Genomic DNA, 14,639 nt, shown 5'->3' with positions numbered 1-14,639 from the left:
CGCGATTTTTCCACGCGAGTGCAAAACATTGTAATGCGTTTTGTACTCGCGTGAGAAAAATCGCGCATGTTTGGTACCCAAACCCGAACTTCTTCACAGAAGTTCGGGCTTGGGTTAGGTGTTCTGTAGATTGTATTATTTCCCCTTATAACATAGTTATAAGGGAAAATAATAGCATTCTGAATACAGAATGCATAGTAAAATAGCGCTCGAGGGGTTAAAAAAAAAAATTTAACTCACCTTAGTACACTTGATCGCGATGCCCGGCATCTCCTTCTGTCTCCTTTACTGAACAGGACCTGTGGTGAGCATTCATTACAGGTCAAGGACCTGTGGTGACGTCACTCCGGTCATCACATGATCCATAACCATGGTAAAAGACCATGTGATGACCGGAGTGACGTCACCACAGATCCTTGACCTGTAATGAATGCTCACCACAGGTCCTGTTCAGTAAAGGAGACAGAAGAGATGCCGGGCTGTGCGATCAAGTGGATTAAGGTGAGTTAAATTAAATTTGTTTTTTTTAACCCCTCCAGCGCTATTTTACTATCCATTCTGTATTCAGAATGCCATTATTTTCCCTTATAACCATGTTATAAGGGAAAATAATAATGATCGGGTCTCCATTCCGATCATCTCCTAGCAACCGTGCGTGAAAATCGCACCGCATCCGCACTTGCTTGCTGATGCTTGCGATTTTCACGCAACCCCATTCACTTCTATGGGGCCTGCGTTGCGTGAAAAATGCAGAATATAGAACATGCTGCGATTTTTCACGCAACGCACAAGTGATGCGTGAAAATCACCGCTCATGTGAACAGCCCTATAGAAATGAATGGGTCGGTGTTCAGTGCGGGTGCAATGCGTTCAACTCGCGCATCGCATCCGCGCTGAATACTCGCCCGTGTGAAAGGAGCCTTACAGATACCAGCAAGCCCACCTATAGACATTTGTGGTGCTTCAGTCAGTCTCATTGCCACAGTTGTATAAAATCCAGCCCCCCAGCCATGCAGTCTGCCTTTACAAACATTTGTGAAAGATCATGCCGTTCTAAAGAGCTCACTGATGGTGATGAGCGAGCTTCATGTTTGGCCTTCTGGTTTTCTGGCAATTCCGTTATAGATTCTGTTATCACTGAACATAACATAATGGAATCCATAACGGAATTGCCAGAAAACCCGAAAGCTGAACTCAAACTTCAGAGCATGAAGTTTGCTCATCACTACTCGCTGAATTTGAGCATGGTAATCTAATAGTATGTCACCACTGCGACAAGCCAGATTACCTTGCAGATAAACCCTTCCCTGTGCAGCAGTCAGAATCTGAGGTTGCTTTGCTCTCTCATTGAGAACATTTATCTCTGTGATTACTGCTGCAGAAGGACAAGCAAAAATAGCCAAAAATTAAAAAAGAAACACTTTCTATAAATATTGAGTTAAATCCCCTTCTTTGATGGATGTGCCCCTTTACCATCTTTTATTTTCTTTGTTGGTCAGGTTGCGGTGGTGCTGATGGACACACAAGGTGCATTTGACAGTCAGTCCACAGTAAAAGACTGCGCTACCATTTTTGCTCTAAGTACCATGACAAGTTCCATCCAGGTCAGTGGATCCTGCTGTTTTTATTTTTGTATTTGAGTGGGTTTCGATGTGATATTCCTGTTTTTGTTTCTTTAGTTACATGCTTCTCTGGTCATCACTTTAGTTTTATATCCTTTTTTAAAGTTTTATTTTGTACGATCATTCACATGCTCTGCTTCTTGTTCAAAGATAAAGCCTGAGATGCTAACATTTAATACCTCTGTAGCCATATTAGTTTTTTTTTGAATCATTATTCAGCATAGAGAAAAAATATTCTAATTTACTTTGTGTTCCCAATCTTCACCATTTTCAGGATATATGTTTGCTGTAATTTGTCACATCCATAACCTAAAGCCCCAAAAAGGCCCTTCTAAGTACAGCTGCTACTGTTGTATCCAGTCTTGAACATTCTCTGTGAGGACAATAGCTCTAGTGCATTCAGAAAGTCTTCAGACCCTTTCACTTTGTTCATATTTTGTTATATTGAGGACTTGCGCTAAAATAAAATGCCAAGTTTTCCCCGTCATTCTGCAGTCACTACCCCATAATAAGAAAATCAAAACAGAATGTTAGATATCTTTGTTAATTTATTAAAAAGAAAAAACTAAAATCTTGTATTGACATAAGTATTCTGACCCTTTACTCTGTACTTATTTGAAGCACTTCTGGCAACAAATACAGTCTCCAGTCTCAGCTACAAGGTTTCCACATCTGGATTTGGGGATTTCCTGTCATTCTTCTCTGCAGATACTCACGCTCTGTCAGGGTGGATGGGGATGGTCGGTGGACCGCCATTTCCAGGTCTCTCCAGAGATGTTAAATGGGGTTGAAGTCAGGGCTCTGGCTCGGCTACTCAAGGACATTCACAGAGTTGTCCCTAAACCATTCCTATGTTGTCTTGGCCATGTGCTTAGGGTCATTGTTTTGTTGGAAGGTGAACATCCGGCCCGGTCTGAGGTCCATAGCACAGATCAGATTATCATTAAAAATATCTCTGTACTTTTTTCCATTCCTCTTTCCCTCAATCCTGACCAGTCTTCTTGCCCTAGCCGCTTAAAAACACTGTCACAGCATGATCCTGCCACCACCATGCTTCACTGTAGGGATGGTATTGGGCAGGTGCTGAGCAGTGCTTGGTTTTTTCCAGACATTAAAGAGGACCTGTCACCACTCCTGACATGCCAGTCCCCATGTAATAATTCTGAGGAATCTATTCTTATGTCTCTGTTGTGTCATTCCGTTATTATTTCTACTAGAAGTTATGAATGAATTGCTAACTGCCATGTCAAGATTTAAAGGGATTCTGTCGGTTATAGAGCTGCGGACATGCGTGGCTAGATCGTCGCTAGCATGTCCGCAATATACCGGTCCTATAGGGCTGTGTGCTTTTATTTTGTTAAAAAAATTATTTTAGAGCCTTGTAAGGTGCCCAAGGGGCTGTACGAACCTTCCTGGTGCCCAGCCACGCACCCCTGTGAAGGAGCCCAGCACCGCCTATGTCCTCCGAATCTCCTTTTTTCGTCACAGTTAGATTGCCGTAATCTCGCGATGCGTGAGCTCGCGCATGCACAGTGCCGGTATAGTGTTCCTTCCGTGTGCTAGCATCAGCCTCAGGGAAGGAACTGCGCATGCTCGAGGTCGCGCATCGCGTGATTACGGCAATCTAACTGTGACGAAAGAAGGAGATTCGGAGGACATAGGCGGTGCTGGGCTCCTTCACAGGGGTGCGTGGCTGGGCACCAGGAAGGTTCGTATAGCCCCTTGGGCACCTTACAAGGCTCATTTACATATCTCTAAAATAATTTTTTAAACAAAATAAAAGCACACAGCCCTATAGGACCGGTATATTGCGGACATGCTAGCGGCGATCTAGCCGTGCATGTCCGCAGCTCTATAACTGAAAACGAGGTGACAGAATCCCTTTAAGCGTTTAATTGAAGCCAAAAACTTCCATCTTGGTTTTATCAGACCTGAAAATCTTGTTTGCTTGGTGCTTTTTTTGTGTGCAAACTTTTTATGTGTCTTTTACTGAGCATAGGCTTCTTTCTGGTCACTTTGCCATAAAGCCCAGATTGGTGGAGTTCTGCAGTGATGGTTGACCCTCTGGAAGTTTCTCCGGTCTGCACACAGGATCTTTAGAGCTTAGCCTGAGTGACCATTGAGTTCTTGGTCAACTCTCTTACCAAAGCCCTATTCCCCCCCAAGTACTTAGTTTGGTGGGGCAGCCAGCTCTACAAAGAGTCCTAGTTGTTCCAGTCCTCTTTCATTTAAGAATTACGGAGGCCACTGTGCTCTTGGGAACTTTCAGTACAGCAGAATATTTTTGTACCTTTTTCCAGATCTGTGCATCCCCACAATCCTGTCTCTGGGCTCTACAGGCAGTTCTTTCCTCCTCATGGCTTGGTTTTTGCTCTGATATGCATTGTCAACTGTGAGACCTTATATAGACAGGGCTGTGTCTTTCCAAATCAGGTCCAGTCAACTAAATATACCACAGGTGGACTTCAATCATAGTGTAGAAACATCTCAAAGATGATCAAGAGAAATGTGAAGGGTCTGAATGCTTATATCCGTGCAAAATTTTTGTTTTTCCTTTTTATAATGATTTAGGAAAGATTTCTAACATTCGGTTTTCACTTTATCATTTTGGGGTATTGAGTGGGAATGATGGGGAAAAAACGACATTTTATTATTTTAGCACAAGGCCGCAACTTAAAGAGGCTCTGTCACCAGGGTCAACCCTATTAAACCAGACATACTGCCTGATAGGGCTCATCCTGCTTATTAAAACTATACCTTTCTTTTGCCTGTATGATAAATAGCTGCAGAGCAATCTGCGGTTTTATTCATATGCAAATGAGAATTTCGAGCACTCGGAGGCGGGGCTGAATATTCTGAGCACCCCCTTCCATTGACTGACAGGGCTAGACATGCTGAGGACAGAGCGGTGTCCTGGCTTCTACATATCTACTTATATATGTGTATTATACACACTCTGTACTAAAGCTTCATCACACTGAGATCTGCTCAGACAGATAATCATATCACTGCTTTATTCACAAGCACAATTTATTATTATAGACACCAGTAATATGTGTTAGCTTATAAGCATAGAAAAACCTTATATCCTTGTGTGGTGATGCTATAGCTTAGAAGTTAAGCTATTGGTTTTGGATGTAGTGATCCCAGGTTTGACTCTCAGGAGAGACCAGAGACAAGTCTTTTTTTCTTCTGATATTTCTTACACTGTATCAAATTGAGAATAATGTTTTTTTTATTTTGTTTGTTTTTTTAGAAAGCTAATGAATATTACTATTAATATTATAATCCTATATTGTGTCTGTGAATAATCCAGTAATAGGTTTTAAAGTAAGGCCTTTTTATTATTATTATATGATTATCTATTATAGTATAGCCTTTTAATATAGTTTTAATGAAAAATTTTTTAGAAAGAAAACATGTATTTTTTATGGGACTTGAACCAGGAATGTCTACATTCAGTGTAGATCACTATACCACTAGGCTATAGCATCACCACACAGGGATGCATGTTTTTACTATGCTTACACACAGAGGTCGCAATAACGCCTGTACAAGCGTCATTGACGCCTGTTCAGGCCATTTTACTCCCTGGAAAAAGTCTAAGGCGTACCGATACACCTTAGACTTTTCCCTGCCATTCATAAGTGTAGTGAATGCTGTGAACGGCGCAGGCAGCTGCTGCTGCCTGAGACAACCAATAACAAGGCTCCTTACAGTAAGGAGCTTTGTTATTGGTCAGTTTGAGCGGGCTGCCGGAGCTTAGGACACACCGCTCTGAAGAGGGAGGAAGGAGGCGCGCGATCCTTACTGGCGGGGTAAGTGGTGGTCTGAGCGCCTTGTTTTTACCCTATAGTGATGAGTCTGAAGCGCTCAGCCGAGCGCTCCTCCCTGCTGAGTGCGGTAGTGAAGACGGCCTCAATAGAAGATCTAGGGGACCGTCTTCACTACCGCAGTCAGCAGTGAGGAAAAGTGGCTGAGCGCTTCAGACTCCTGCTTATAGAAGTCAGCGGGGGTCCCAGCGCTGGACACGCCAACAGGAGACCTCCATAACGACAGACCTGTCACCCGTAGACCTCTGTCGCCTGTCAGCTTTCTTATGAATCCATCAAGGATTCATTGCAGCATGTTCCATCAGACGCTTATAAGGATTTCTTCTGTAATGCGGTGCCGCATGTGGCCATTTACAGCCTCCAGGACATAGTCCCTCTGCCAAGCACATGAAGTACTTCACTGTAAAACTGTATAATCCAATAACCACAGCGGTGGTGGCTTTTTTGTGGAATGAGATAGGGCAATGGGTCATGGAAGACAAACTCCCCTTTATAGCAAGATCAAGCATAACACAAAATGACAGCCTCTAGATCAGGGATAAGCAACCTCCGGCACTCCAGCTGTGCTGAAACTACAACTCCCAGTATCCTCCTTTCACTTCTTTGGGAGTTACAAGAACAGCTGAGCAAGTGTGCATGCTGGGAGTTGTAGTTTCACAGCAGCGCTGGAGTGCCAAAGGTTGCTGCTCCCTAGATCAGTGGTTATCACTGCGTGATGTCATCATCCAGATCCACAACATGTGACTGTGGCCCTGCAAGGTATGTGCCCGGGTCTTTCGCTTGTGCCCTTGGCACCAGCATGCACCACCATCCATTGTGCCTGTGTCCTGCTCCGCCAGTGCCTCAGGTCTCTTCAGAGTCTACAAACAGCCCCGGTGGCACCGACATACCCACCTGAGAGCTCATCTACAAGAACGTAACTTTGGTGGGCAGCAATGGCCATGTGATGGATGGCAAACCCCAGTGACTAGCAGCACAGAAACAGCAGCAAAAATTAAAGGGATTGTCCCAAGATCAACACTATTTACCTGTCCATACTTGACCCAGAGAACACTAGAACGTGGTAACCAAGGTGGGACCCCCAGCGATCATGTACTTGAAGGGGACATGTCTGTTTTAGTAACGACTTGCATTTCCCATGCAATAACAATTCTGGGGAGTCAATTCTTGTGACTCTATATTGTACCATTACTCTATTATTCCTACTAGAACTTATGAACTAATTGCTAGTAGTCTGCAATAAAGGTCCAGCTGGATGTTACCAGTTGACAGCACTGATTTCAATAATATCAGGCTGTGCGGTGACACCCCCATCTGGACTTTCACTGCAAACTACCAGCAAGTCATTCATAACTAATAACAGGAATAACAGAGGAATGGTGCAACATAAAGTCATAAGAATAGATCCTCCAGGATTGTTATTACATGTGGGGGTGCAAGTAGTTACCAAAACAGACAAATCAGGAGAGGTGAGGGGTCCTTTTTAACGACAGGTGATAAATATCCATCTTAGGAAAAACCCTTTAAACCTCATAAAATCACTGCAACAGTGACCTCAGCGGTGCCGACCCCTCAGAGCAACAGTGACCTCAGTGGTGCCGACCCCCTCAGAGCAACAGTGACCTCAGTGGTGCCGACCCCCTCAGAGCAACAGTGACCTCAGTGGTGCCGACCCCCTCAGAGCAACAGTGACCTCAGTGGTGCCGACCCCCTCAGAGCAACAGTGACCTCAGTGGTGCCGACCCCCTCAGAGCAACAGTGACCTCAGTGGTGCCGACCCCCCTCACTGCAACAGTGACCTCAGTGGTGCCGACCCCCTCAGAGCAAGTGACCTCAGTGGTGCCGACCCCCCTCAGAGCAAGTGACCTCAGTGGTGCCGACCCCCCTCAGAGCAAGTGACCTCAGTGGTGCCGACCCCCCTCAGAGCAACAGGGACCTCCGCTAAATGTAAAATTGTCTAAATTTGCCATTTATGCATGGAAGACAGTTCTAGATACTAGTAATGGTTTCCCTGCATAAATAGCAACCCCTTAATGTTATGTAGGCCTTCGTATTAACTATTTGAATTACTGTAACTTTCGTACTCCTCATCGGCGGAAAATACTCCTCAAAAATGGTATTTTTTACTCTTCCAGAAAAAATGTTGCGCGACCTCTGCTTACACACATGTTACTGGTGTCTGTATAATTTTCTAGTGTAATGCTTTAGTTTAAATGTCAGTTCTTGTTCCTCTGTCCATGGCATCTAGGATTGCTCCAAACAACATTTCATTGTATTGTACATTGTATTACATTGTATTGTACAGTGACAATAAAGGCATCTTATCTTATCTTATCTTATCTTATCCGATATTGGGCCTGTGAATAAATCAGTGATCTGTATATTAGCTTTCTGAGCAGTTCTCAGTGTGGTCAAGTGTGTGGGATATTTACATGATCGCACACAGCTCTGCCCTCAGCCTGCTGTCAGTCAAGGGGAGGAGGCGTGTGCAGAGCACAGGGGGTGTTACACAGCAGTGCTCAGACATTTAGCCCCGCCTCTGAGTGCTCGAAGTTCTCATTTGCATATGAATAAAAACTCAGCTATATCTGCAGCCGTTTAGCATACAGACAAAAGAAAGGTACAGATTTAATCAGCATGATGAGACCTACCAGGCAGTATGTCTGGTTCAATAGGGACGATACTGGTGACAGAGCCGCTTTAACAAAATGTGAAAAAAAGCGAAAGGATCTAAGGATTTTCCAAAATGCACCGTAGGACTCCATGCTGATAGACTTTTGTTAATTATCCAATCAGGATAGAGGTTTTTGCAGCTGCTGATGTCTTTAGGTGAACAGAATTGTTTAGCTGGGATACGATTGTCTGGTATTTAGGTTCCACTTTTCAGCCTCTGGACATAAACGAGAATATTCCTGTTCACTGACACCAATCACATCTTGAAAATGGCAAGGAATTTATTCATAAAGCCTAGAAAATTGCTTAATATTTATTTACACAGTGATTAACCCCTTCCAGTCTGTTCTTTAAAGGCATGTATCTATCCCATACAGTGAATGCTGTAATGGGGAAAAAAAATCTAAATGCTGTTTTATTACAAGCCCTCATACAGCTATGTGAATGAAAAAGTAAAAAAGTTATGGCTCCGGGAAGGCAAGGAGTAGAAAATAGAAAATCTCTGGGTCGTGGAGGGGTTAAAGGATTTTCTTACACAGGATGGGTGATAAATGTCTGATCGTTCTGGACCCAAATGCTGGGGCCCTCACTCATCCTTTGAAAAGGGGATCCCAAGCTCCACTATTCCTAATTTATGGAACAAATCACAGAGAATCAGTTTAAGGGTAGCGGCACACGGGGGCAGGTGAACGCGCAGAAGATCTTTAAACATTTCCATGCAGATTTGATGCGGTTTTACAGCAGATCTCACCCTTCATTTGAAAATTGGTTAAATCTGCAGCTAAAACGGCAAAACTTATTGACATACCTCAGATTTTAAGTCAATTTTTGTGCAGAACAAATCCGTAAAGTGCACATGTGAATTGTCTATTCTCATATATTTGCTGGTACTGTACTAATCTGTGGATTTTCTGTGCGGGAAACCATGCGTAATCAGCATTGTGTGCAGGTACCCTAAATGTGTATGGGCTCAAAAAAACACCTGTAGGCAGCTACTCCATCAGTCCCATAAACTTTCAAGAAAGGGATGGTTGAGCGCACTGCTTCTCTATTCATTGCTTCTGTCAGCCCTATGGACAATCGAGTACATTAGGCTGCTACTTTTCATGGTCCTGCAGTGAGGAGGAATGGGCAGCTTGTTACCCTCTTTCTATTGATTTTGGGGATCCCAGTTAGTGGGCCCCCTATGATTCAACTTTTATGACTTGTCCTGTTACTAGGTGATAATTGTCCAGTGTACGAAATCCTCTTAAAGAGATTTTCTGATCCTGTGTACATTAGACACATTCTCCTTAAAGGGATTCTACAGGTGTGATATAAAATGGCCAAAAGCAACCGGTCCTAGAATGTGAGCAGGACTGGTTTCCACTACTACACACTGCACTGCTCTACAGTAGATGTAATGATGTGATCCTGCCTACGATATGCCATAATGAATAAGCAGCCTCCCCAATGTGTCGTATATGCAAGTGCCAGTCATGCCCTCTCGCCCCACTGGGCAGCTCTACAAGCGGAGGCAACCAGTCTGCTCACATTCTTGAGGCCATTTTTAATTATTCCCGGAGAACCCACCCTTTCAAGGGGGTTTGTTTAGGAATGTAAGGAATGTGACGCTTTGGGCTAACTGTTGTTAATATGTTAAATTTAAAAATACTTTGTTGCAGCGATGACTTGCCCATACACCGATGTGAACACTGCAGCCAGTCACTGGCCTCAGTAGCTTTGTGCCATAGATACAGGCATCTCTACTGAGGTCAATGATTGGCTACATGGGTGTACAGCTTGTCATCACGGCAGCAAAGTAATTTAAGACAGTCAGGGACCACTAGAGTGTATGGGGTATAACAGATGAGTACTGGTTACTTTATTATTTTAGCATATTCCTTGATATTAGCCTATTTTTTGCTTCCTGGACAGCTCTGAAATATTCAGCAATACTTAGGTGCATGCTTGTTTTCTACATATTTGTAATTCTATCTAACCCATAAATTACTGGGTAACGAATAACTGCATTAGGGCTGAAACGATTACTCGATTGAATCGAGTAATTAGACACAAAAAAATCCTCGATGCAAATATTTTGCATTGAGGATTCGTTTGTGTCATGTGACCACAGAGCGGGAGTGAAGCACTTGCTATTACTCACCGCTCCGTGGTCACCCGCCGGCCCGCAAAGCGCTGTACTGGATCCTGACACATCGTCAGGTCATAGTGCACGTAAGCGCGCACTATGACCTGACGCTGTGTGCAGAGCAGCGGAGGAGGCGGGGCTCCAGTGGCAGTACAGATCGGAGTGTTATCAGCAGAAGGCTGTTCTCGGAACTGCCTTCTCCCGGTGACCGCATGTGTTTCAGAGCGGCTCGCGGCGCAGGCACAGGTAAGGACTTAACTCTGCATCGCCGGGCTTGGGAATCACCGTGCACACTGTCCCTGCCCTGGGACATCACCGTGCACACTGTCCCTGCCCTGGGACATCACCGTGCACACTGTCCCTGCCCTGGGACATCACCGTGCACACTGTCCCTGCCCTGGGACATCACCGTGCACACTGTCCCTGCCCTGGGACATCACCGTGCACACTGTCCCTGCCCTGGGACATCACCGTGCACACTGTCCCTGCCCTGGGACATCACCGTGCACACTGTCCCTGCCCTGGGACATCACCGTGCACACTGTCCCTGCCCTGGGACATCACCGTGCACACTGTCCCTGCCCTGGGACATCACCGTGCACACTGTCCCTGCCCTGGGACATCACCGTGCACACTGTCCCCGCCCTGGGACATCACCGTGCACACTGTCCCCGCCCTGGGACATCACCGTGCACACTGTCCCCGCCCTGGGACATCACCGTGCACACTGTCCCCGCCCTGGGACATCACCGTGCACACTGTCCCCGCCCTGGGACATCACCGTGCACACTGTCCCCGCCCTGGGACATCACCGTGCACACTGTCCCCGCCCTGGGACATCACCGTGCACACTGTCCCCGCCCTGGGACATCACCGTGCACACTGTCCCCGCCCTGGGACATCACCGTGCACACTGTCCCCGCCCTGGGACATCACCGTGCACACTGTCCCCGCCCTGGGACATCACCGTGCACACTGTCCCCGCCCTGGGACATCACCGTGCACACTGTCCCCGCCCTGGGACATCACCGTGCACACTGTCCCCGCCCTGGGACATCACCGTGCACACTGTCCCCGCCCTGGGACATCACCGTGCACACTGTCCCCGCCCTGGGACATCCCCGTGCACACTGTCCCCGCCCTGGGACATCCCCGTGCACACTGTCCCTGCCCTGGGACATCCCCGTGCACACTGTCCCCGCCCTGGGACATCCCCGTGCACACTGTCCCCGCCCTGGGACATCCCCGTGCACACTGTCCCCGCCCTGGGACATCCCCGTGCACACTGTCCCCGCCCTGGGACATCCCCGTGCACACTGTCCCCGCCCTGGGACATCACCGTGCACACTGTCCCCGCCCTGGGACATCCCCGTGCACACTGTCCCCGCCCTGGGACATCCCCGTGCACACTGTCCCTGCCCTGGGACATCCCCGTGCACACTGTCCCTGCCCTGGGACATCCCCGTGCACACTGTCCCTGCCCTGGGACATCCCCGTGCACACTGTCCCTGCCCTGGGACATCCCCGTGCACACTGTCCCTGCCCTGGGACATCCCCGTGCACACTGTCCCTGCCCTGGGACATCCCCGTGCACACTGTCTTTGCCCTGGGACATCACTGTGCACACGGTCCCTGCTGAGCTGATGGCACTGGGCGGGAACGAAGAGTGTTGGGGACTGATGGCAGGGGGTCTGATGAGTTTTTATAAAAGAAAACAGTCAATTAATTTTTTCTTATTCGAGTACTTGATTAATTGTAAAAAATAATCAATAAGCATACTCGATTTCTAAAATAATCATTTACTGCAGCCCTAAACTGCATAACACCTTCTGAATTTCTGATGACGGCATCTGGTTCTTTTTACATCTCTTTACCATACAGATTTACAACTTGTCCCAGAACATACAAGAAGACGACCTCCAGCAACTTCAGGTAGGATAATTATCTTTCGTTATTTTACATGGTTTTTCAGGTTTGTCATTTTTTTTGGGACACGGCGTAAAGAATAATTATTTATGAGTTAAAGTTACCGTAAACCCGGATTGCCTACGGTACTTGTTTCACTGAAGTATTTTATGTGATGGCCTTTGTTTCCCTCTTCACTAGTAGTCTATTTGCACACTACCACTGGAAACCAGTGACATTACCAGAACTTGAAATATTGTGAAAGTAGATTGTAGTCTGCAGTTCTCTAAGAAGCCGAAGCACCAGCATCTGTGGGATTTTCTGAACTTTAGCAATATGTGGACAAGAGCAGGGAATGAAATAAAATAAATGCTCACCCATCCCCAGCTCCTGTGTCACCACTCCGCTGATCACTACTTACTTAATACAGAGTTCCTATGCCAATTGGTAATTAAAGTTGTTATCCGGGAAATAATATCAGTGATCTTTCCACGACACAGCGCCATACATTGTATAGTTGCAGACTTGCAGTGCGTGCTATTGCAGCTTAGCCCCATTGACTTGAATGTGGCTTAGGCTACTTTCACACTAGCGTTCGGGTGTCCGCTCGAACGCATCCGTCTGGCCCCAATGCATTCTCAGTGGAGGCGGATCCACTGAGAATGCATCCGCCTGCCAGCGCTCAGCCTCCGCTCCGCTCAGTGAGCGGACACCTGAACGCTGCTTGCAGCGTTCGGGTGTCCGCCTGGCCGTGCGGAGGCGAGCGGATCCGTCCAGACTTACAATGTAAGTCAATGGGGACGGATCCGCTTGAAGATGACACTATATGGCTCAATCTTCAAGCGGATCCGTTCCCCATTGACTTTCAATGTAAAGTCTGAACGGATCCGCTCAGGCTACTTTCACACTTAGAAAATTTTCTAAGTAATAATGCAGACGGATCCGTTCTGAACGGATGCAAACGTCTGCATTATCGGAGCGGATCCGTCTGATGAAACATCAGACGGATCCGCTCCGAACGCTAGTGTGAAAGTAGCCTTAGCTGCAAGTAAGCCATGTGACCGATGTACGCTGACATCACATGGCCTAGGAATTGGGTGCAGTGCTCATGAGGCATCTGGCGTCTCCTAACAGCTGATCGGTGGGGTCCAGGGTGTCGGGCCTGACGATGGGTCATCAATACTAATTTAAATCTAGTAGGAGTCGGAGTCGGCTCATTTTTTGCCGAATCCGACTCCAGGTAACCAAAATTGACTCCGACTCCACAGCCCTGTATAAAACACTGCTGTAAAAATGCTGTGTACGTGGATTTTACAGTATTTTTGTTTTAAAGTGACATCTGGCTGTAGTGGCAAAATGTGATTGAAAATGGCACAAGAAACATGTTAAAACGCCATGTGTACATCCTACCCTACATCCTTAGTTACCAAGCAAAAACACACAGCCAGGTGACTATCGGAGAGCACAGCACAGGGATTTTATAACTTCTTTTCCTCCCTCCTAGTAAAGCAAGCAATTTCCACATGGTCATGTCTGCAAAATTTATCATAGTATTTTAAAGGGGTTGTCCCACCTGGGACATTTGAGCCATACATCTCAAGAGATGCAGGTTCCACCTCTGTAACCTGCTCTTATCTCCAAAAGTGGCTCCACATAGAGCATGCCGCGCATCACCCCTCCATTCACTGCTATAGGAATTCCTAAAGGCTCAACTATTTTCGGAATGAATAGAGGGATGGCCGCACATGAGCATCTTGTTCAGCATTTCTTTTGGGGTGCTGTTCCTGAGATAGGAGAGGGTTCCAGAGGTGGACCTTCACCTATTGCACATTTATCCTATCAGATGGAAATACCCATTTAGTAATGAAAACTGTGACGGGTTCCTTTAAAAAATGATATAGTGATGCTGAATGATGATGTTGCACAGGGTCACTTCTTTTCTAGTGTTAATGCGTGATCAATGCCATAAGAGGAGGCCTCCGCATTAGGCGTGGCACTATATTAGTAATGCAGGAGATAATTGGTGATCATTTCATATAGTGACTTTTCCCTTTCTTTATGTTCAGCTCTTTACTGAATATGGACGTTTAGCTATGGATGAGATCTTCTTGAAGCCATTCCAAGTGAGTCACTCCGGTATTCATGATAAAAAATAAACCTGTTGGCCACTAGTTATCTGAGATGCATAGTCTCAGACTTTCAACAAAAATAAGCTACGTTCAGGTGGCTGAAGAACAGTTTTTCTGTTGTTTTTTGTTTTCATTGTAGCCCAGGAACGGGCAATACAGTATCTGCACTGCATCCAAGACTAGAGAAGTGGATGCTCCACCTCACTTTTATATAAGTATAGGCTGAAAGACACCAGTCCATCAAGGTTAACCAGTGATGGTTATGAACTTGTTCTGTCACATCTCAGTACTCTGTTTCCTGAAACTGTCGTCTTGTTATATACTATGTGACTCATTTTTGTTCTTT

General features: G+C 46.1%; 1 protein-coding gene across 1 annotated transcript in view; it reads left to right on the top strand.

Moving 5' to 3' along the window:
- Nucleotides 1–14,639, top strand: part of ATL3 (atlastin GTPase 3) — a 96,479-nt gene that overhangs the window by 43,361 nt on the left and 38,479 nt on the right. Inside the window, exons 4-6 of the mRNA XM_040409483.1 lie at nucleotides 1,500–1,604; nucleotides 12,141–12,191; nucleotides 14,231–14,287. Of these exons, the coding sequence (XP_040265417.1) occupies nucleotides 1,500–1,604; nucleotides 12,141–12,191; nucleotides 14,231–14,287 (213 nt within the window). The remainder of the gene's footprint in view (nucleotides 1–1,499; nucleotides 1,605–12,140; nucleotides 12,192–14,230; nucleotides 14,288–14,639) is intronic.

Source organism: Bufo bufo, chromosome 10, assembly GCF_905171765.1.
Source record: "Bufo bufo chromosome 10, aBufBuf1.1, whole genome shotgun sequence".
NCBI lineage: Eukaryota > Metazoa > Chordata > Amphibia > Anura > Bufonidae > Bufo > Bufo bufo.
The sequence above is the reverse complement of the archived record's forward strand: the minus strand, read 5'-3'. Positions and strand labels throughout refer to the sequence as shown.